This window comes from Phytophthora cinnamomi (assembly GCF_018691715.1).
Source record: "Phytophthora cinnamomi strain GKB4 chromosome Unknown Contig9, whole genome shotgun sequence".
Classification (NCBI taxonomy): Eukaryota; Oomycota; class Peronosporomycetes; order Peronosporales; family Peronosporaceae; genus Phytophthora; species Phytophthora cinnamomi.
This window is the reverse complement of record NW_027150942.1, coordinates 679,799-704,225: the sequence shown is the minus strand read 5'-3', so window position 1 is coordinate 704,225 and position 24,427 is coordinate 679,799. Positions and strand designations below refer to the sequence as shown.

At 52.4% G+C, this 24,427-nt stretch overlaps 3 protein-coding genes across 3 annotated transcripts; all 3 read left to right on the top strand.

Annotated features, from left to right (window-relative positions):
* Positions 1–12,177: 12,177 nt before the first annotated feature.
* IUM83_16369 (uncharacterized protein) lies at positions 12,178–13,123 on the top strand (the record flags this gene model as incomplete). Its single annotated transcript, XM_067941245.1, has 2 exons — positions 12,178–12,850; positions 12,945–13,123. 2 exons carry the CDS (start codon positions 12,178–12,180, stop codon positions 13,121–13,123), a joined length of 852 nt encoding a protein of 283 aa, XP_067798388.1.
* Positions 13,124–14,463: 1,340 nt separating this feature from the next.
* On the top strand, positions 14,464–17,355 carry IUM83_16368 (Serine/threonine protein Kinase; the record flags this gene model as incomplete). The annotated part of the gene is made up of 2 exons (XM_067941244.1): positions 14,464–14,603; positions 17,193–17,355. The coding sequence occupies 2 exons, from the start codon at positions 14,464–14,466 to the stop codon at positions 17,353–17,355; spliced, it is 303 nt and encodes a 100-aa protein (XP_067798387.1).
* A 2,029-nt stretch (positions 17,356–19,384) lies between these two features.
* On the top strand, positions 19,385–21,519 carry IUM83_16367 (Multidrug resistance protein ABC Superfamily; the record flags this gene model as incomplete). The annotated part of the gene is made up of 3 exons (XM_067941243.1): positions 19,385–19,787; positions 19,859–20,217; positions 21,388–21,519. 3 exons carry the CDS (start codon positions 19,385–19,387, stop codon positions 21,517–21,519), a joined length of 894 nt encoding a protein of 297 aa, XP_067798433.1.
* Positions 21,520–24,427: the final 2,908 nt, after the last annotated feature.

Sequence of the window (24,427 nt, the reverse complement as noted above, 5' to 3'; positions counted from 1 at the left end):
TTTCCGCTGTGGGACCAGACGCGAGAAAGGTGCGCTGCAACGGCCAGCCAGTTGGGAGAGCCACCACCGGCCAGATTTCGCCGGGAACCCAGCGGCTTCATCAATCTCCCTGCAACCGCAGTACTCCATCCCGCATGGCATCCCCTCCTTCGTCTCCTCCTGCCATGGGCTCCACGGATCCCTCCGTCCCAGCAGCTGGACCTGAGGGCCCTCCGACGGCTCCGTCGGTCTCCCTGGTGGACCAATCTACCGCCAACAGGGAATGCCCCCAAACCGCCCGTAGTGGCTCCTGACTCAGTCCCAACCGCCGAAGCCCTCCGATCACGGCCACGCCACCTGCTCATGCAGCCCATGCATCACAGCGTGAAAGCGGTCCGCCTCTGCACTTGACGAGGGCTGTCAGCAGAAACGCGCGGCCATTCTCGAACGAGAGGCAGCGACAGCCGCGTCAGCAATCCACTCGGGCGCTCCACCTCCACGGGCGCGTCCACACGCGCCGGTAAACACCTGGCCAAGCCTAAGGCAGACTCAACGTCGAAGAAACAAACCCGCCCATCGGTGCCCCCACGATCAGCCTCGGCCAACGCCTCACCGCCCGAATCAGCAACACCAGCAGCGGCGCCAGCATTCCCGACATGCTCTCCAGGTCGAGCCCGTCGTGCCGGCACCCCCGGGCGCGTCACACGTTAGCCCCCAACCAGCAGCGTCGGGGGGGGGGGCATCCTTAGCCAGGCTCCGACACCCAATGCCGAGCCTGCACGCCCGTCGCAGTTTCCTGCGCCAGTGCCGCCGTCGGCCGACTCCGACAGTGAGGACAACGTTGCCCAGACGACTCCGCCCCCCTCCCTTAGGCCTCGGCGCCGCTCCTCCCGCCGTCTGATCTTGCCCACGCCCGCTTGCGCCTCAGCGCCGGCGCAGGTCCCACAACGACCGCAGACCCTAGTCGAACGCCATTCGACTTGAGCTCGTTCCTGCGCAGCTTCAACGTCAAAGGGCACCACAACCCGGCACATTTGGCGCCGCAGGGCTCCGACCCCTTGCCGTTGAACCCCTCAAGGCTCGTCGATAGCCCATTGGCGGCTAACACCTCCACGCCGGCGTCCGAAATCGTGCGCCTCCCGCTTGGCACGGCAAGGCTGAGCCCGCCCACAGCCCGCTTTATGCGCCGGCTCATAGCCACGCTGAACCAGGTTTCGCCCGCCCTGCCAGAGAGGAGGCGGTCGCGGCCGTGGCTCCAGTTCCTACCACGTAGACGCTGTCTGACCACCGGAACGTGCTCCCTCCCAGGACTGTATGTGACCTCTGAACCAAGCTTTTCCCATGAACGACTAAACGCGTTCGGGGGATTTCGTCCCAGCCGCCGTTCACGTCCTCGCTGTACACAGGCTCAACCGTTCCTTATGCCTCTCAAAGGTATGTACGGAACGCCGATGGCCTTCGTTTTCAGGGTGAGCCTGCTCGATTCAGTCTTTTCTGCGACGCGCTGGCAATTCTCAGCGCCACTCATAGCGCCCGGTATGGACGCTACGGCATCACGATTATTCAATTCCTGCGGACCGATCTCGACGCACAGCTGTTCTCTGGATCGTACGACGCCAACTACAATTTGGATTTCGGGCCCTCCTCTGTACCGCCGCCAGATCCACGTTGCGCCAGCTACCAATACCTGCTGGGAGCGATCCAGGGATTGATGACATTCGCCAACGCGGAGTCGTACGAGCCCATAACTCGGACACCCCAGGATCTGCGAGCTCGCCGCAGCAAACTTGGCTGCAGAACCGTACCACTCCCCGGCCCGCGTTGAACGCACTCTCCACGAGGTCAACCAGCTGCTTGGCACCGCGTTCATATATCTTTCGAGCGACGCACCGACTTGGTGGAGGGACTTCCGCACGACAGCGCTCCGCATTGATTACAACTCGGTGGCGTGGGCAATGGCACTCCACAGCCCCCCCCCCCCCCCCCGGCTAGCTGCCGAGCCCACGTTGGCGGCCACCCCGGCCGATGCTCCCAGGGGATCTGGAGTGAACCGTCACGACCCGGCGGCATTCTGGCGCATGTAAGGGCGCTTATCCCACGCGACGCTAACGGTATGGAGCCATGCCTCCTGTTTTTCATGGGCTCCATGAGCTTTGGCAGCACCCGAGCCCTCTGTGCGTCCAGCAACCGTGCGCACGCATGGCCCTCAGAGTTGCCTCCAGCCCTACTCCAGTACATGGAGAGTGCTTCAACCGCCACGGGTCCGACGGTCGCCGCTGCAATTTACGAGGACGAGACGTCGTCGACCCCCCGGCGCTTCGTTATCAGGACGAGAGTAACGAGAATACAGCCCTGTTTACTACTCGACGTTCCGGCGAACCATCTATACCCAATGACCGTCACCACGCGGCAACGGACAGAGCTACACGCTCCACACCCGTATCCAACCATGTAGGCGAGGCGTCGCACCCCGAACAGCCAGATCGGGTTGTCAGTGTTAAAGTGAAAGAACGCTTTTATTTTGTTTGCCAATTGTCTTTATTAGCCACTTTACCGCTATTCTAATGCTATCTAACAAACGTGCTCAGCCCGAAGCAAAAGTGGAAGTGAGGACACCGTCCTCTCTTCCGATCCGCTGCTTCCGTTCTCCATCGCACAAATCCTGCCTCCGTATCAAAAGAGAGGAGGCAGTCTCCCTAACCCTAATGGCTCCATACCAGCCATTAGCGTAGTACCGTAGACTACGTCGACACTTGCCTTCGTATACTTAAACTAAATATACATAATCTTATTATGTCTGGTCCGGTGCTTGCGTACCCATCCCGGGAAGCCCAGTCGGTTTCCGAACCGCACCTAGCATTCCGCGGGGCTGGCACAGCACCGGCGCCAGGCCATCGAGCCCCAGGCTCAACACTCCCACTAAGTGTCGTGAGTAGTCTTAAGATTTTTCACCCCTATCAGCTCCCTGAGCTTAGCAAACTGTGTTGCCGGTAGTGCCTTTGTCAGAATATCTACTGCCATGTCATCCGTACCGCAGTAATGGATATTCAACCTACCCTCTTCTACTAGTTCTCTAGTGAACAAATAGCGAATTTGAATATGCTTTGTCGCCTTATGGTTTCCTGCGTTTTTGACCGTGCTAATAGCAGATTTACTATCACACCACACCTGTACTGGTTGCTCTTGCGGAAATCCCATTTCCCTCAGTAGGTACCATAGCCATTCGCTTTCTTTTGCTCCTTCGCTTAGTGCAATGAGTTCTGCCTCTGCAGTTGAGAGAGAAACTGATGCCTGTTTGCTGCTACACCATGAGTACTGGTTCCAGCCATAGTGATCACATACCCAGTTACGGACTTACGTTCATGGAGTTGACACGCGAAGCTTGCGTCTGTGTACACTTCATACGTCACAATTCTCGAATTTTCATCAAGAAGGAGACCGTACGTCGACGTCCCTTTCAAGTATTTGAGCACTCTCGTCGCTGCCTCCCAGTGGGTCTTATTGTAACACGAAAGCAATTTACTCAATTCTCTCACTGCATTTGCAATGTCTGGTCTTGTTCCTCTTACCAGATATTGCTGTGATCCGACTAGCCCTCTAAAGTCAAACTTTTGGGCCGCTATTTCCTGAGCTGACATCTTCGTTTCAGCAACGAGCTCTACTCCTCTGAGCTGCGGTGTAGTCACTGCTGTACAATGCCCCATATTGAACTTTTTCAATAGTTCATCAATGTACTTGTGCTGTGAGATTGTCATCGTTCTGTTCTTTCTGTTCCTTTTAACCTCCATCTTCAATATATAGTGGATGTCTCCTAGGTCTTTCATCTTAAATCTCACCGAGAGATCCTGTTTGAGTTTGTTGATCAGTTCCATATCTTTCGACATGATCGTAAGATCGTCCACATATACCACTACAATGATCCAACTCACTCCCACTTTTTGGACATAATGCAGTATTCTTTATTGCATCGGAAAAACCAAGGTTGGTGAAGAACTTGTGGAATACCTTGTACCAAATCTTAGGTGCTTGCTTCAACCCATATATGCTTCTCTTGAGCTCACAGACCAAATCCACATGCCCTGCTAACATGTACCTCGGTGGTTGGTGCGTATACACCTGCTGTTCACCCTCCATTGACCCATTGAGAAAGGCTGTACTCACATCCATCTGGTGAATATGGCAATCCAGGATTGTTCCAATTGCCAGTACAAGACGAAGCGATTCGAATCGTGCCACTGGCGCATAGACATCGTCACAGTTGACACCATACGCCTGATGGTTTCCATGTGCCACCAATCTAGCCTTAAACCGCTCAATGGTGCTGTCAGCATTATACTTAACTGCTAATACCCAATGACATGGTAACGGCTTCTTGCCAGGAGGCAGCCGAGTTAACTTCCATGTTCCATTATCGAGTAGTGACTGGTACTCCAAATACAGTGCCTTTCTCCATTGTGTCCTGTGTTCTCCGGTTTGTGCCTCCCGGAGACTTTTGGGAACTGAGATCCTATTCGCAATTTTATCTACTGCAATTGCCTTATCGATGTGGGTTTGAAAGCACTTGTAGTCCGAGTACAACACAGGAACGATCCGTGTGCCGTCCTGTTGGGTTGGGCGTTGCGCGTTTATGGCTTTGATCCGGCTGGATCTGCGCTTAGGTCCCACGGGTACTGACGATTGTCTCTTCTTTCGTTTGGCTCCCACTGCTCCTGATGTCCCCCTCGGTTGTTCAATCACAGGAACTTCCACATTGGTCACATCGTTGTTGGATAATGTACATCGATCTCCTTTAGCTCCTACTTGCTGAGCTGATCCGGTTTTATCCCAAATGACCGAGTAATTATGCTCAAGCAGTTCTCTGTATCGAATGTTACCGACCTGAACACTAGGAACTTGCTGTTGTAAACATCAAACAGTCGGTATCCTTTAGTATCCTCAGATATTCCTAGGAATCTGCACTTGATTGCCCGTGCGGATAGCTTTTATCCTTTCGTACAACCTCTGGTACATATGCGAAACACGCGCATCCCCATACCTGAAGTGTCTTTGGGTCTGGACCCACTCCTTTAACCAATTCATAGGGACTTTTGTTCTTTAGACGGCTCATTGGCTTGCAGTTCTGCACATACGTCATGTATTTCAGTGCTTCCGGCCACCATTTAGCCGGCATTTCTGCGTCAAGTAGCGCACACCTTACTTTACTAATCTTAGTCTGATGGTCTCGCTCAGCCGCTCCATTTTCCTCTGGGCTGTACACATTCGAGGTCTGAAACGTTATTCCTTTATCAGTGCAGAATGTTTTCAGAGCTGCGTTCACGAACTCCTTCCCTCCGTCGGATCTTATACGACGAATCGTGAATTTTCCCTCTCTTTCCAACTGCAGTAGCAGCTCTTTGACCTTTATCTGAACCTCTGTTTTCTTGCGGAGGACAAACGTCCATCGCCACGACGTCTGGTCGTCAATGATACTGAGAAAATATCTGATCGATCCTAGGACTCCGTATACTCCTAACGTCCTCATGGGACCATTTGTATCCATGTGTATGGTGCTGACAGGTTTATCGTCCCTAGGTCCCACCATATTTCTGTAACTCATTCTGCGCATTTTCATTTCGGTGCATGTATGGCAGAAGAACGGCACTTTCGTCAGTGCTGCTTTACTAAAGCTCGGTAGTCCTGGTATCAGATTTCCGCTCATTACCTCTATTAGTTGTATCTATTGAGGTGTCCCAATTTTACATGCCACTCTCTAAAAGCAGCCTTATTTGTCTGTACCCTGGTGCTTTTAATGGTGCAATCGGTTTTGCCTTTACTGCAGAGTAGTTTAATTGCCTGTCTCTCAGCGTGCGCGCCTGCACATAGTAGGCCCCGTTTACTGCAATGGCTACAAATGCCAACTTATGCTTCCAAAGTACAAACTTGTACTTCCCGTCTATACTTTCCACTATTTGGTAGCCTGTTTGTTTTAGCCAATATTCACTAAGTATATTTGCCTTTGCTTTAGGCACCAAAGCCGTATTATTGAACTTAAAAGGACGAATTACGTCCGGACTACTCAAATAGAGCTGTATGGAGCCAACATGTGTATTGCTAAGTTTAGTCCCTTCTCCAAATGTAAACCTAAACCCTTGGCTCGGCCGTTAGCTCAAAAACTGCGTTGCATCGGCGGTTAGTCCATAACCGCAGCCTGAATCTAACACCGAATCATAATCGGTGATGTTAATTACATTTCGTTCTAACAAGTCAGGGTACAAATCTCTTACCACCTCTTAAATGGCTTTCGACGCCACTTCGATGTTGCCGGAAGCCTCCGAGACCTTTCCAGCAAGTGCCGGAACGATCGTTGGCTCAAAGTCCGCCACGTCGTCGTCGTCACTCATCGGCGTATCCGAAACGACCGGTGACCCAGGTGTCAGCGGTGGCGAAGCCATCAGCGCATCAACATTCGCCTTGGCTTGCTCCGGCGTCAGCGTATCGCTGTGTCGTGGCTCTTGCACATCGCTTGTCACTTGAGCGTCCGCAACCTTCTTGGCCCTCTTGGTTTGCCGTATCATCTCAGCATCGACCGGAATTTCGACGCGCGCCGCCTTGGCCTATTTCTTGGCGGCCGCTTTGGACCCCTTCACGTGAGTGACCGGCACTGGCTACTGCAGCGTAGGGCTCTTGAAGGTGTTGGTGCGATACACGCCCAAGCTTCTGTCCTTTTTCATCGCGGGGAAGTCACGTTTTATGTGCGCGAGACCGTCCCGGTTGTAGCGCCCTTCACAATAGAAGCACTCATCTTCGCGTTTCGACTCAACAACACGCGCCTTGCGCTTGCTCAGATGCTGCGACGCCCTCACATGATTTGCGGGCACAACCACCGCTTGCATAGCCTCAATTTCGCGGCGGCTCTTGTTCATGAAGACATTGCGCAGCAATGCTTCAACCTTGTCCAGATGGAACCCGCCGTTGGTGTAATCCACCTGGTTTCCCCAGTACTGGCTTGGGAACAAAGCCAGAACCTTCATCGCCGCGTACTGGTTCGGAAACATCGTCACGCCGTCCAGTGCCTCGCGCGATTGACGATTGATCCGATTACGCGCCTCCTTGACACGCAAGATGAGCTTGCCCACTGCCGCAAAATCCATTGCCAGAGCCTCGTCAAACCTCGCAATCATTGCGGCCATCCCTTGCGCATTCGACTGACCGAACACAGTCTCGAGTCGCTTCCATGCAACAAGCAGACTTTCGTCATTGAACGAGACGCGCAGCGACTCCATGTACAACCTGGGCAGCGTCTGGTTAAGCAGCGACCTAATGTAGGTGTCTTGCTCGCTGAGATTTGCCAGCTGCCACTTGTATGTCCTCTGCGCTTCCGCATCGTCCGTGTCAATCGGGCGGGGAATCTCGCAGCTTGTCCGCAGCATATCCTCGTAGGCGAACGCTAGCTCTACCAGGCCCTTTACTATCGATTGACGTCACATAGCCGCACTCGTCTGGCGAAGGTGCCCAAGGATCAGGTCCTTCCACACCCCGAACTGTTTGGTGTCGCTCGGAAAGACGAGACGGTCGAACGGGTTGCTCGCGTTGTTGCTCATGATCACTTGTACTCTTAACTTGAAATGTTAAAGTGAAAGAACGCTTTTATTTTGTTTGCCAATTGTCTTTATTAGCCACTTTACCGCTATTCTAATGCTATCTAACAAACGTGCTCAGCCCGAAGCAAAAGTGGAAGTGAGGACACCGTCCTCGCTTCCGATCCGCTGCTTCCGTTCTCCATCGCACAAATCCTGCCTCTGTATCAAAAGAGAGGAGGCAGTCTCCCTAACCCTAATGGCTCCATACCAGCCATTAGCGTAGTACCGTAGACTACGTCGACACTTGCCTTCGTATACTTAAACTAAATATACATAATCTTATTATGTCTGGTCCGGTGCTTGCTTACCCATCCCGGGAAGCTCAGTCGGTTTCCGAACCGCACCTAGCATTCCGCGGGGCTGGCACAGCACCGGCGCCAGGCCGTCGAGCCCCAGGCTCAACAGTCAGCAACACCACCAGGACACCCAGGCATGCACTAGCCAACGAGAAACTCGTGCAGCGACGCCATGCCGTCGATGGGTGCCGGCCTGTCTCAGCTCATACGCCTCCTGCGGGCACCGGCTCTTCCGACGAAAGCCCCCAGTATCTGCCTTGCCGGTCATTCCGCCGATGCTGCCCGTCCCATTGCTCAACGTCGAGCCTCGGATCACCTAACACATTCTGTTGACACACAGCTCTTGCGACTCGGCTGCATGCTCGTACATACACCTCTCGGCGGAGAATCGGCTACTCATCCACAACGGTATGTGCCGATGGGGCGGCCACGCTCACGCAGAGCTCCTCTCCATGCAGGCGTCAGGACTTCAACGGAAGGGGTTGTGGGATTCCATCCGCATCGCGCCCATTCAAGTTGGATTCAATGCAGCAGGGGCCTCCCAGCCGCCGACCCAACGTGCGTCCACCGCAGTCTCAGGTGCTGCCATTATTTCTATCAACAAGCCGAGTACATTCGCCGCGTACGGCTATCATTACCAGAGTTCGTTGAGCGCATTCGGTGCCAAACCAGCGACGACTACCGGCCCAACAAAACCCTGGTGACCGACATGCTGCAATACTATGCGCGGGATACGAGCACATGAACCAGCTGGTGACCATCGCCTCGGAAGGAATTTGCGTAATTCTCAACTCCCCCCCCCCCTTCCACAGCAGCAGCATTCCCCGGCTAACCACCCGTCCGCCACGGAGCGGATCCACGTCCTACGTAAAAACATCCGGCGTGAGCAAGTCTCGTTTCGATGTCTGGTCGTGGATGCGACGTCATCTCGATTTGGCCGGAGCTGTTCATTAACCCTTTTGGCGTGATGGCTTACACACATGCGAGAGCGTCCACCATTTCGCCGGCTATGTACTCGGAGACAATGCCATTGTAATCGACTTGTCGGCGGCCTTCGGGCGGACCGGGTCTGCAGGATCATGCGGCATGCTGGGGGAGGGCGCTGTCGTATTCGTAATGCACTGGCACCGCCAACCCCTCGGATTTCTACAATTACCCCTGGGTCGACAATCACATCAACGTGTGCTCCGACATCGACCATCGGTGCGAGAATATCGAGCGTTTATTGTGGTTCGCCATGATCGCTGTCCTGGGCCCAACATCCACGAACACCGACAAGTTCACCAGTTGGGAAATTCGCCAGAAGTTCTCCGCCTAATTTTCGACACAGTCGCGGAGACAGTGGTCATGCCGGCAACGAGAGTCACCAAAGCCAAAACCCTCATCGCCGCTGCTTTCAACTCCGCGTCAATACTTCGCAACGGTTTCCGGTCGCTGCCGGCCCCCCTCCAGCACGTGGCCAAGTGCGTCCGCCCCGCACAGGCGTTCTGGCGGTGCTTACGCAGATGCGAACGTCGACTCCATCGGTATTCCCGCGTCTTCATCAAAGCGGACATGCGGGACAACCTGCGCTGGTGGTGGTATATCATGCACGACTAAAGGATGAATGGCGTTCCCCTTGGGTACTTCAACGCGGCGCCCGATCCTGATCTCATCGTGTCTTCGGATGCTTCCGACAACGGTGTATGCACAATCGTCCCATCGCTCAGGCTGGCTTTGTCTTACCAATTCGTGACTAGCGAACGCCGCCTCGTCGCTGAATTCAAAGCAGGCGCCAGCAACGACTTCGATATTAACTACCGCGAATTGCTCGCATGTGCTTCCGTCATTCACACATGGACAGCAACGTGGGGTGCCGCCCTCCCGCAGACACAGGTCGTGCACATCCATTTCCGAATCGACAACCAGTCGGCGGTATCGTGGCAGGCGAAGATGGCGTCCCGCAACCACAGGGCTCAGGTCATCGGCCCCCTCATGGGGGCGTGGGAGTAGCAATTCCGTTTCACCTCCTCCCATATTCCTGGCTCCGATAATACCATAGCGGACGCATCAGCAAGTTACACGATGAAGTGTTTTTGACGCTAACCCAAATGGTGGAATCACACCCAACCCCCGCGCAGCACCAATATTCTCAAGAACGCGTGGCGCGATATTTACGTGACAACGCCGTTGCAGACTCCTCCTACAACTTAGATGGACGCTATTTGGACATTTGGCAAGATGGACCGTGAAGCACGGCATTCCATGGCACTTAACCCTTTCACCGTCAGCCCCGATTTAAGCAATTTCCGCTTTCATCGTCGACAGCGCTCAGAACGGCTTCGGCTCCCAGTGACCAGCTCGTTGCGGCACAATCAAGACACCCTTAGCTGGCGTCCGTCATTTCTAGTTGGCGTACGGGATCTCGTTTCCGTAAAGCCATCCCCAGATTCGGGTATCCGCAAGCGCAATGCACCTCCGACACAGATGGCTCCTGTTTCGATCACCATCCTCGAAGCGTGCTCGCGGCTCCTTGAACCCTGAACACCAGGCGATGTGGGGGTTCTGTACATGCCTTTCTTCTTCCTTGTGAGATGCCCCGATATCGTGGTCATATCCTCCACCACGTTTGCCGTCACAGCAGCTGACATATCAACGTTTGGTGCTGACGGAAACGCCACGATCGATCCCAAGGACGCGATGTTTGCCTACATTTGCTTTCGAGGATCAAAGACTAACCAAAACGGCAAACCCGCAGTCCTAATGCTAGCCCGTTCAGGACATCCACTTCTGTGCACAGTCCTGGGTGCCCTGCTGCTGCTGAGAGCCAGTGGTGGTTTACCTTCTAAGACGCAGAAGTGTTCATGGGAAGGAGCGGGCGACCAGGATGCATTTCAGCACCTTAGGTGTCTAAGGTCATTCAACGCACCGCACGGACGGTGGGGGAGGATCCGGCGCGCTTCAGGACGCATTCGCTGAGGGCAGGCGGGGCGCAAACATGTACAGGGCCGGAGTCACGCCCTCGCGATCGCATGCCACGGCCGTTGGGCGACAGAATCGTTCAGGTATACACCCGGTTGTGCATCGAGTCTGTGGCAAGCGTGGCTGCCAAAATGACAACAGGCCCAAAGGTATCCACGGCAATACAGGAGCAAATGTATATATACTGCAGGCCAATTGTGGCGCAGCCCGAGCCACATCGCTGTCTGTATCGGTAGATATGGATTTTGCTCTCGTAACATGTTAGTTTGCCCCTACATCACGTATGCCCCAGAGAAGGAAACTGCTAATCCTAGCTGCCCGGCTTCATTTGGCTATTGCTTGCGATGGCTGCAAATGAAAAGATCTCAACGTTGTCGGTGCAGTGGTTGGAGTGGAGCATACATCATTCCGAGTTGCAGGTCATGACGCAGAGTGAAATTGACCTGAGGCCAGGAGCAGTTGAGTATGCGCTTGCGTAGACAGCAGATAGCAGATCCTTTGGAGGACGCGCTTAAACGTACACATGGACTGAGTTTGGTGGTAATGGTAATGCGAAAAACGTGTCATTGTTTTACGGTTGTTGAGCTTGCTGCTCTTGTGCCGCAAGAGGAGCTCTTCGATCGATCTCGTTCGCACCTCAAACCCATCGCTAGAGTATTCACCAAGAACCCATTTCCAGAACGAATGGCTGATTTCATCATGTATATCGTTCGCGATCTCTCGAGTCAGATGGATATCATCATAACCTGCGGATTCCTCAACGACCTTGATCCACGCGCGACTCAACCGTTCCTGTTCATCAGGAGAAAAATTATTGGAAGACTTCACTGGGGCTACGTTGACGTTACTACTAGAGCAGCGAGTCTTGGGCGTTTTGCTACCCATGACGTCGTTCCTGGCAGGCAAACTGCTTCTTTTCCTTGAAATGGCAAACTGATAACTTGACAGTTGCTTCTAAAATTGGCACATTTATTTCAAGCGTTGCCCAGTGTTCCAATCCCTCAATAACAACCGTTTGGACGCTTTCCTATTTTCAACCAATTATATCACGCCCCCGACTCGTCGGCGCAAGGGACTTACCGGTACGTTTTCCCAAGTCAACACATTCTTATTTTGGGACTCTGGGACGGAACTTAAGAACGGCCCTAAGCTGTGGCTGCTGCTTCGCCGTTGTTCGCACCCTATCGTGGCTTATTCAGAGCCACTACAACATGCTTCCATTGATCTACGTAGTGACGAATTACAGTTGCATAGTGAACCCAAGTGTAGCCAACCTCAACTGTGCCCTTTCATTCCCAAAGTTGCTCCGTCGACGTCAAGCGATGGAGTCCCAAAAGTCCGCGTCCGCGCTACCGTCACCTCCGCCGTTCTTGTCCGCGACGCTGGTGCTGCAGTCCAGAGCCGTCTTCGCCTCGCTCATGCAGGACTCGGTCACGTCCTCCCTGGACTCGGCGGTGGACTGGCAGGCGCGCAAACTCGGCTCCGTGGCGCTACTGGAGCACATCTTGCAGGGCTGCAGCTCCGAGACAACTCCTTCCAGCCTCTCTGGGCCCGGGCGACGGAGGCCGCTTGTCGCGCAGGAAGTACCTACGCATGGACTGGCACTACCGCCGGTTTCAGTTCCGTCGCGTACCAAGCAGGAGAGCGCCATGGAGCTGATGCAGTTGCTGTTTGTCCACTTCAGCGGCTGCATTGTGCCTTTCGATGCAGTGCATGAGGCCGCGGGCCTGGGCAAACTGAAGTTGCTGAAGTTCCCCACGCAGCATGAGATTCCTGCCAAGAGTGAAGGCGGCTGGGCGCGGATAGAGGCGGTGGAGATGAACGTCGTCCTGTGGGGGCGCCACCACCTGGCTAGAGCTGCGGAGAGGAAGGGTAATATGGAGGTGGTGAAGTGGCTAGCGCTGCCGTTCAACGCTGTGCGCAATGGATACGTGCAGATGCACGAGTGGCTCTGTGTCAAGTACAAGACCCACGCTGGGCTTTGGAGGAAGGAAGGTGGGGGCTGTTCCCACAAAACCTGACATTTCAATGTGATGCAATGGATGCACAAGAGTGGTTATGTGCGGGACCTTCCTGGCGGTGTGGACAGCTATTAACGCCCGTCGGTTGGACATCGTGGAGAGGCTTATCAAGCTCAAGCTGCTGGAAGCAGGGCGAGCGCTCGAAGTGCGCTACTGGAACCGCGTTCGAGAGCAGCGATACTATCCGCTCACTGAATCCCTCGTGCGAGGCATGGTGCGGATGCAGCAAGACCCGCCCAATTTCTGAGAAGACGATGCCGTCGCGCTGGGGGTCTGGCGCAATGGTTCGTGGACTTCAAGAACCATTAGGGTAGAATTTTATTCAGTTCGTCTGAGGTTCGGGTCGGGCTTCTGGGTCTGGGGTTTTATTGCGGTAAATTACCAGTAAATTCGAATCGTCAACCTGATCCAATCCGAATATTAGAGTCAGTTTTAATTACTAGCGATTGTCGCTACAGTATGGTCAAATTTCCAACCGCACTTAAGACGAGCATCATACAAATTTCGAGTCAAATCCCGTCGAAGCATAAAAAGACTGTCCTACCCCTTACAGAATTAATATGTGGACTTTTCCCAGATAGATTATTTGCCCCGTTTGCTGATTGGTCGGAACCTGGGGATGGATGGCACGAAGCGAGCGCAGTGAGCCCCGCCTGCGGTTTGACAATCCGTGTGCGGAGCACGCGGCTGCAAACCCAGGACCCACCAGTGGTCTCCCTAGCAAGCGGAGGCGACGCGTGCGAGCCGCAGCGGGCTTAGGGTTCTGGCGCAGCGAGCGAAGCAAGCCTTTAGGGTTTTGGGGATCGCGCGGAGCGCGTAGCTGGGGGACATTGTATTGTGACACCTCTCCTATTGGCACGTTTTGTGTGCATGTCGAAGGATGTCTAGGGTTGGTCGAGTTCAGGGGCCTGGGTCGTAATTTTCAAATCAGCTGCACGCAACTTCTGTCAGCAGTGCCCCAGCTGGGCAACAAGCTATGATTGGCTAATATTCACATAGTGAGTAGGGTAAAAAATAACTGGCCCCTCCACACCCTTCGCATCATCACTTCAGAATCATCCGCGAAACCAGAGAGAGCGAAAGCGAGAGCGAGAGAGCGCGAGGCTTCCACCAGCTAAAACGTGCGCCACCTCGTCGATTCATCTTCCCTCTACGCTCAATATGATGTAACTTTCTGTGCTTGGATGTTCTTGCTAGTCAATGGAGCTACCCGAAAATCACCCTTTGTATTCAGAGGCTCTGGCAGCAACTCAACTCGCAGACGAGCGATTGGAATCAAGTACTCGCAGTGATCACAATGGGAGTTTGCGACGGTTTGCGGAATTTTGCGAGCAGGAAGGGTACCCAAATCCTCTTGAACATCGATTTCAAGAGCTTCCGAGTGTTTTGGCGGCATATATTGGTAAAATCAGCCGTAACAATTCGACGCAATGGCCTGCTGAAAAACTCCGAGCTGCGCTGTCGTGGCACTACTCGCACTACTCAAAACCCGCTATGGTTAAGGGAGGGCATCCAGTGGATCGATGGATTGTTGAACGGCAAGACGATGGAGGATACGAAGCGCGAGGAAACCCAGCCAAAGCGACCATGATTAGTCAAATCATGACGGGGCTGAGTAAGGTCAAGAAACGAGAGCGTGTTCCTGTTCGAGCATCCCCCATGTCACTATCAAAACTGACAACCATGATCAACTATCTCCAGAAAGACACAGTTTTCAACGAGTTGATGTGCGTGTGGTTCATGGCTGTTGGATCGCTGTGTTTCTACGGCATGTGCCGTATCAATGAAGTGCTACAGATGAAACGGGGCGACATCCAGTTGGGTCTAGAGCGTGTTTCATCTACCAATCCGTCCGTCACGGTGCGATATGGATGCTTTACTATTCGGGACCGTAAAACTGATCACGATCCTCAAGGTAGCAGGACATACAATCTTCATTTTCTCCCCAAGGACGAAAAAGCTGCTGAAGCCCTGACGTATGTGCAACGGTAGATTGAATTTGCGTCAGATAGCCTAAATCACTCTTGGAGTCGTGACGAGTTCGTGTTTCCATCCCTAACACGAGTTCCCCGAGACAGTGTCAAGCGAAATCGACCGAAGGCTGCTACAACACTCAGCGGTGAGTCATTTAAGCATGTTGGAGTGAAATGGGGCGCTGCAATGACTGAGAACTACTTTATTCAAATTTTGAATATCGTGGCTGGAGCTAGCAATATCAATCAGAGTCTGCTCGGCGATGACATTTGGTTTACATCACACTGTTTCAGACGCGGTGGAACTCAGTATCGCTTTATGTTTGCGCCTGAAAAGCGACGATGGTCATTGAAAATGGTGAAGTGGTGGGCTGGCTGGTCTCAGAAAGAACGAAATGAAACTGTCTTACGCTACCTCCTGGATGATCTACTTGATCGCGAAGAAAGCCAGCTGGGCGACTCGCTGGCACCCGATGTCATCAACCACACCAAAGAGATGTTTATCGACGCATCTCGGCTCCATGAATCTTCTGTAACCAGCCGCCTCGCGTCAGTTGAGGGTAACGCCAACAACTCCGTGACTACATCAGATCAGGTGACGACGACAAAAGACTGTTTAAAAACACTGCTACGAGAAATCCTGGTAGAGGTGGCAGTTAACGGTGGCAACGACTTTCCCCGTTCCCAAGTTGTGTCCGAAGCGGAGATACCGACAACCACTGCGCTGACATCAGAGTTTCCAGAGGCCAAATCGTGGAGAGACTACGTAACACAATACTGGACAAGCGACCCCTCTCGTCACCAATATAGAGCAGGTGTTGATATGCTCCCACACGAGGTCAAGAAGTACAAGTCACGACTGTCCAAAATGAAGCTGATTGCCGAATATATCCGCTCCAACTACGACAATGATATGAACAAGTTCGAAGACAGCTTCAAGGTCATTATTGAGGGAAAGCTGAGCGTCAACAAGTTTTGTACCCTAATCAGGTTTAAACGTACACAAACATCGTCGCAGAAAAATGTACAATCAACTTAAACACAGTAAAATACAGGTTTAGATGGAATACTGGTGCACGACAGCATGCTTGTCATCATTCCAAACTCCATACAGACTCTACAGTCTGCCACACTTGACGATTCATATCAGTTTCAGTATTGTATACAAACACACAAGTCTGCCACACTTGACGTTTAATACTTGTTTCAGTATTGTATACAAACACACAAGTCTGCCACACTTGACGTTTTACATTAATTTCAGAATGCATACAAAGATCAAATCTATTGGTAGCACATGAAATTTACAAGGTTTTTGTGATTAACTGTATTATTGTGACAGCTCTCGGAAGTTTGGGAAAACATCGATATCAATGTCAACGAAGTGGAGGCGACTAGTCACGTGGGGGGTATGCTCACCACCATCCAGTAGAACACGATTGGCCCTTGCACACATTGGGCACAGGACGCGATTTCGCATACGCGTCACGCCCCTCCAGCTTTCCTCCAAACTACTCGCATAGAGACACGCATAATGAAATACGTGCTCGCAGGATGTCCCTTCCGATCGTAGTCCTCGGCGACCTGGCGTCGGCTGTCGACACACGGTACATATCGGTGGTGGTGTACGATGCGCACGGCGACCTTGAACGTCGACTTGACAAGCTAGCGCAAGCGTAGCAGGCTGTCCCGACGGCTGAAAGGATAGCCGCACGTGTCACAAGTAAACGCCCCGACGTGCGCCTGCATCTGTTTATATAGAACGCGTCAGTTTATGACATATGAATGTGATTGGCTAATATGACGCACGGTTGGAGGTTGCTTGGGTTACTGGAAGTGGTTGCCTCGGGGGAGAAAGCTCCGGACGGAAAATTCGATAATGAGAGCAAGATTTTCCTGCGACCGTCCGTTTCCGGACGCCACTGGGGCAACTATCACACTCCCTGAAGGCCAAACAGGTGTTGTAACCCTAGCCGCGATGGTTGACAGGCTACCCTGTCACTGAAGCTTATCCGTATCAGCAGTGTAAATTTAGCGTGGTCCACTCCTATTAATAAACCTAATCTCCAAAAAGTTGCTCCAACCAAAAGAAGTCCTACTTCTCTAAAACCCCAGACCCAGAGCCCGACCCGACCCGCAGACGAACCCGGAAAAAATGTAACCGCCATTAGGGCGTCAGAATTAGCAAATGGTGCAAAAAAATATGACCATTTGAGCGCCCATGAAATGACCAAACCAGTTTCAAAATATCACCCCAGTCAAATATGATATTACCGGTCATTTTCTACCTGACAATCACTCTACACAAGACCGAAACGTCGGCGCCGCGGTCTGCCACCGCAGGCAGGGGGCAGGTGTCCTTCTAGCGACGGCGGGCGCCGAGTCCAGCAAGGGGTTCGGCGATATGGCGGACGAGGCCGCCACGCCCGGTGGGCTCAACGAGCGGGTACTGCAGGGCAACGGCGGCTACGGGCTCGTGGCGGATCAGCTGGACGCCATCTTCTAGCGCCTGTCGGGCACGGACGCGGACCCCGCGCGCAGGTAAACGGTGTCAATGAACTAACTCGCGCGGCTTGTGTTCGTTGTAGGCACGAGCTGCTGAGGTCTAGGCCGATGACAGATTGGTCATCAACTGTTTGCTACAGGCCGTCGACGCGAGCAAGCTGGCGCCTCTGCAGACCACGCTTTGCCGCTCCGCATCCGGGGGAGGGGATACAAAGTGGAGTGGAAGCGGAAAATGCTCTGGCTCATGCAGAAGACCGACGTGCTATCCACCACCTTCAAGCAGTCCACTAACGTAAAGACAGCACAGCTATCGAACGGCAGCAAATGATCCCGAAACGCATTAGGTAGGGCTCTAGCAGTAGATCTCGGGCATTAAAACCCAACGCAATACATGAAGCATGATTTCTTTTGTCTAACACGACTCGTGTTCGACGAGTGGCGGACTACATCAACGCCGTACTTGCTGCACGTGGGCGAGAGGTAAGTTGTCGCGGCTGACTTGGCTTTCGAGGTGTGCGCTGCGCGGAGAAATTCAAGACTGAGGAGAAACTTGCCGTTGCGGACGGTCGACCTTTCCGCCCATTTCAGAAATGGTCGGTCATTTTGGAAATGGTTCACCCAAACAGCTCAATAATTTCTCAAAATGTTATGTCCGCTGACCATAAAAAATATGGCGACCATTTCGGTCGGAAAATGTCGTCCAAAAAGCTAATTCTGACCCCCCCCCCTCCTATTGTCTCCACGGTGGAGACGTTCCGCGCTGAAGTTGATCTCTTTTGGTGCTGCGCCAGACCGAGGCTGGGTGGCGTTCCAGTGCCCGCACCTGATCGCCGCCTTCCTGCTTGCACCAGATATCGCATTGCCATGTCAAAAACCTGAACCCGATGCAGGGTTCGAGAGCATATATTGATTCCATGCCGACACCTACTTGCCGCTTATTTGGGTGCTTGAATTTGCGTGACGTGCAGCTCCGTCCGAGTCCGAGCCCCGGAGGACAAGTTGTGCAGTTGCGGTGATCTGCGGATGTTGTAGATACATTTGCAAACGAGATCATTGTTAACGCGCTGCACGGCCCGCCATCGTTTCCAATGTTGGTGACCGAAAGCTTTCCATACTACATACTACGTAGTAACCATCAAGTGGTGACACAACTCGGCGTCGTTAAACCCAGCACCGAGTCGTTTTTTTTTCTATCCGGCATATACATTAAACACGTACGAACAGACATCCCGACAGATAAGGATTAGTTTGCCACTAGAGAATGAGCATTGTAGTATTTGCAGCCGCACCGACCACAATGCTACCCGTTGCACCCGGACCACAGACGACGTTGAAGGTTCGGATGCAGATATCCAACCCGGAGAGTATGTTGTAGGAAGCAGTCCTTTCGCAGCATGCAACGTTGCACATCGAAAAAACAGGTTTTTATTACGTTTTCGTAAAGCATTATTTCAAACTATATACTCATGATCATGCAACTCGTCATGGCTGTCCACATCTCGGCAGCATGTTACAGGCAGCTATCTGTACCAGGAAATAATCGCCACTGTCATCGATATAATTTATCAACCAAAAAGGGTAGTCATCCTTCAATAACAGTAGCAAGCAATCTTTTTGTACGATAGTACCTCACCTCGGTTCGCAACACAGCGCTATATACTCTGCAACCACGCTCTTCTTTTCGCCTGCTCAAATACAGTAGCAATTACGCTAGCCACTGTTGGAATTCCGATGCAGACACGGCGACCGTGATGTGACTACGTGGAGACCCGACAGTTTAGCAGAGCTGTGATGAGCAGAGATCAAGATATGCGGGTCTTTTACTTGGGAAGCGGCTCAAGCCCGCTTAAGAATCGTTAAAGCTCAGGAGCTGTAGTGATAGCGATTCAATCTTACTTTTCCTTTTCCATCCTAGTGCAGACTCCAGGTCATACGGACCGAGTTCAACATCGAATAGTACTTCAAACAGGGTTGTGAGCCAAAAGTCAAGAGAAGCCTGCGGACTTTCGACTGCGTGAAGGCGATCCAAGATGACGGAGCCATTGAAGTACACTAGCGATGGAGTTCCAAAGAACTGGAACGGAAAAGACTGGCAGCAGTATAAGTGGGCGATGACGATTGTCTTCAAGAAGAAGAAGCTCGTCGACGTCGTGGACGGCGCCGTGACGAGAGACATGCTGACGTCTGCGGAGGCTGAAGCAGATTTTGATGACAAGCAATTGACGATCATGCAGCTTATCGGGATGTCGTTGCCAGCGGATATTTTTCATCAAGTCCGAGACAAGACCACGGGAACCGACATGTGCAAAACGTTGTGCGTCATCTATGAGAGCAGGGCAAATAGGACGACCATGGCTCATAGAGCGGAAAGCATTCGGCACGAGCTTGAGATGTTGAAGTTAGCCCCGGGTGGAGATGTCAACAAGCACCTGAGTAAAATGTTCAACTTGAGAACTGAATTGTTATCGTTGAATTATCAATTTGATGACATTACTATGGTGGAGTCGGTCTCCGACACGGAGTATCGTTGGAAGACGAAGACTTGGAGTCTCTGCACTTCGCGCGTGCCGTGGAGACGCCCAACCCGAGTGAGGCCGACTCGACGCTTGAGGCACCTACCATGACGTTGTTTGAGGCACCTACCATGACGTTGTTTAATGATGATGACACTGTCGCTGCTACTGTGGTGAACGAGACCATGGTCAGTTTGACTATGGACCTCGAGGGAGGCGAGGCGCGCGCAGCTCCGAGTTGCTCTGCACAGCGACACGTCGAGCTCAGCGAAATGCGAGCGACCTCGCGCAAGACGAGCACAGCAGATCTGGGTGGTATCACTGTCGCATTGCCGAGTGAGGAGACGATGGTATGCAGCACGGCCGAAATCTCGAGTTTGCAACCGGAACGGCGACAGGTATCTGCGGATCATCGGAGTGATGAACTACCTGAAGCCGATGCACAAGTCGAGGGCCTGAGTCTACCGGCTAGCACCTCAACGAAACGTGAAGTTTCGATGGAGATGAAACCAGATCAACCGCTACTACCTGTGTTACAGAGTGGAGATGATAATGAAACTGTGAGTTCAAAGTCAGAACGATGTGATGGAAGTGAATCGGTTGTGAGTGTATGTGGCACTGCAGCTGATGACTCTGAGATCGTTGTGGAAGATGAGGAACCTGCAGATGAAGACGACGATGAGACTGTCGTGGCAAGTGTGTGGAGAAATTATAGGGAAGCGTCGACGTGATGAGACTCCATCTGAGGAGATTCGCGTGGAGCTGAGTGCGGCTAAGCAGGAGCCGATCCGCACCCGCACAGGGCTCCGTGAATATCATGAGCGCAAGCGGCCTTCCTACTTCGATAACTATGTAATGAATGTAGCAACGCACCGCACGCATACTGGATAACAATGGCCGGCCAATTCGTGGTAGCGATGTGAGAATCCCGAAGAATCGCCGAGCAGCTTTGCGTAGCAAGTATTGCAACTTCTTTTGTGAAGCTGAGTTGGAAGAGATGGCAGTATTGAAAGCTCGCCATGTCCTGGAGGAAATTATGTACGAGAATGTTCCTGAGGATGCAAAGCCGATTAAGACTAAGTGGGTGTATGACGCCAAGGCGGATAGCCAGGGCTATGTGATACGCTTTAAAGCGAGACTCGTAGCACTCGGGAACTATCAACGCCCCGGAATCGACTTTCATGACACGTTTTCACCGGTGGCACGGATGTCATCGTTCCGACTATTGGTTGGACTAGCTGCTGAGCTGGATCTGAAATTATTTGGTGGAGATATCAACACGGCGTATTTAAACGCGGACCTAGGAATCAAGCAGTTCGTGAGTTCGATCGAAGGATTCCCTTGTGAAGTCGAAGGCCACATCTATGTAGTGAAGAAAGCATTGTATGGTTTGAAACAGTCAGGACGAGAATGGAATTCGGAGCTGAACCAGTGGATGCTGGACCATGGTTATCAGCGGTCAATGACGGAACCTTGCTTGTATTTCCGTCTCGAGGGTGACATGACTATGCTTGTATTAGTCTACGTTGGTGGCGACCAACGATGAAGCGGAGAAGAACAAGTTGTTCGAGGACTTGGACAAGGAGTACGGCATCAAGGACCAGGGTTTGTTAAAGCATTACCTTGGTGTGGAGGTGGAAAAAAAACGATGACTGCATTGTCATTCGGCAATGTAAGTACGCACACGAGATTGTGGAGAAGTTTGGTTACGGAGAGGCCCATCCGGTTGGGAACCCGATGGAGGTGAATGATCGCTTTGAACCCCTCGGTGAGAGTGAGGATAGCGACACTAGCTTTCCCTACCGTGAAGCCATAGATATGCTGATGTACCTGGCGACGAGTACGCGACCAGATCTCGCATTTGCACTGAGCCAACTCAGCCGCTTCGTGGCGAAGCCTTCTCACAAGCATGTGGGTGCATTGAAACGAGCACTGCGGTATCTCGCAGGAACGGAGGACTATGGAATTACGTATACACGACAGACAGCAGAGTCGAAGAGTGTAGTGCTCGTGACAGTGATTGGGGAAACGATCCCGAAACATGCAAGAGTACCACTGAATATGTGTTCACTCTGGCTGGTGGAGCGGTGTCTTGGATGTCAAGACGTCAGACTATTGTAGCGTTGTCTACAGCTGAGGCCGAGTATGTGGCTGCATGTGAAACCACAATGGAGGCAGTTTCAGAGAGTAACATTTTGCAGGAGGTCATTCCGCAGCAGGAAGTGAAACTACGCATTGGAATAGACAATCAAGCAGCACATGTGATGGCAACCAACCCTACTTATAGTCGACGAACTCGTCATATCGAACTACGATGGCACTACGTGCGCGAGCAAGTTGAGAAGGGTGTGATTGGCCTACACAAGGTGTGCGGTGCTGTGAATCCGGCAGACGCGTTTACGAAGCCGCTCGACAAAAATGTCATATCCAGCAAAATGTCATATCCGACAAAGTAAATCAGCCAGTCTCCGACGGGGTCCGCAGCGTGTCCGCCAGGCGGAAAGTCGGGATGTGCCGCCGCCCCCATACATTTCCCCATAGACCGGTGGTGTATCACCGGGCGCGTTTCCGCTGGCGTGGGCGCTTGGTACGCGGTACCAAAAGCGGCGCCTTGACTTCTGCCGGGCCGCCAACCCCCCCCCCAGACTTGGGCCACCGTTCCGCCAGCACATGGCACGGGTGACCTGCTTCTCCACCCTCCTTTGACAATCGCTATGGGGGCCCGGACGATCCTTGATATGCCGTTCCATCTCTGCCGAGTGGAGCTCTTCACCCGCGTCTTCTTTAGCGCGGACAAGGCAGCGTCATGACTACACATGTTCATGCGTAGTCAGCGTTATGGCGGGAAGCTACACGCTGGCGTGAAGCGTATCACTGTGATCAATGTGACTTGCCCATGGCACTGTCAAAGACACTAAAAGGAGTGCGTTTGTCAGATGTAATTTTCCAGCATATTTGCGTCACCTCGATGGATATCTCGCGCAAAAATCAAGGGTCGACACAACGGGGGTGTCGCCGCGCGCGCTTAACTGCATCAAGCTCGACGAAATTCTCCTTCCTCTTGAGGGATTGAAAATGAGCGAACAGCGAATCGCTTGGCACGAGAACGCGCGCTCCCTGGCTGATCGGGAGGCCGATCGGGTGTCTTCCAGCTTGACTGCTAATGGACGCAAGACAAGTAATCAACAGCGGTCAAAGACGCCGAGGCTAAGGGTCCATGTCAGCGCGATAGTCCGTGAGTGCTACCAACAAAACAAAGATCAAAGCAAGCGTGATCACAAATGCAAGAAAGGGGACAAATAGCCCGTGAGCGGCTAGTAACGTTTGCCTGCCGAACACCTCATGTTTTTCACTTTCGAATAATACCTCAAGTAACACAGTCCTATCTCCGACTGAATCATCATTGACGACAGTGATACACTTCACGCCAGTGTGTAGCTGATTGCTGTGGTGGATGACCTGCTATTACGTTTGCTGGAAGAGAGATTTATGCCGCCGGAACCCACCCACCAGGATTGAGGCTTGCTCTGGTGGGGATGCCTGTGGCTATCCGACCCATTTCGGGACCGGGTTCCGATACCCCTCATTACACTATGGGGCATCTCCAGCACTTGAGGCCTCCAGCCCACCCAACTATCCTACACCGGGGTGTGGGTTGGCAGGGCGGACCACTCTCCACGGCGTGGCTGCTCCTCCAACATATTGCCTATACGTGATGGTGAATGGCCTTCTATTTGTGGTTTAATGGGGGTGATATCGATATACATTTGCTACCACAAGGAGTGGAACAGTACTCAAAACTGATCCCCTACGTTCGAAGCACTTCCGCTGCAGAAATCCGTGCGTGAGGGGTCAACCAAATTCAAGCATTCATCTCCTCCATTTTTTTATTATCCTATCCGACACAAATTGATGGACAACGAAGTCCGGCAATTTGACTGGTCCCTCGCGCCTCGTTTTCGCGGTCCGAACCGTGCTAGCGGTGCACTTCAACAGTCAAGTGGATCCGTGGTTGACCGAAGAAAAGTGTTGATCCAAATTTGACCTGCGCAGCGGTTGACCCAAAAAAAAATCGCTCCGTCACTAGTAGTGCCAATTCCATAGTAGCCAATAAATCGCAAATAGTAGTGCTATTATCACTACTATTGCACCTATACTAATGTTCGTGATCTACTCTGTCCTCTTTCATTCATTTTTTCGGCTGTTTTCTTCGACTGTTCGAAACATGTTTGCTTCTGCTGTTCAAAACATTTCTTCAGCTGTTCAAAAAGGTTACATGAAATATGTAATGAGACCAGAAAAAAAAAGCCCAGAAATCAGAAAAGAAGGCCAAAGCTCAGAAAAACTTTCCTAACGAACTGTGATCTACCCCCGGGCGAGCAGTATACCACACGTAATGTTACGAAGAAGAAGAAAAAATCGAACTGCGAATCAAGCGGGCCCCTAAGTCCGCGAACCAGTAGGTATGTATTACCACAAGTTGGCGATGCCAAACCCTTGAGAAGGGGTAAATAATTTACCCCGGATTGACTATATTCAACTGACCAACATGCCGGGAGA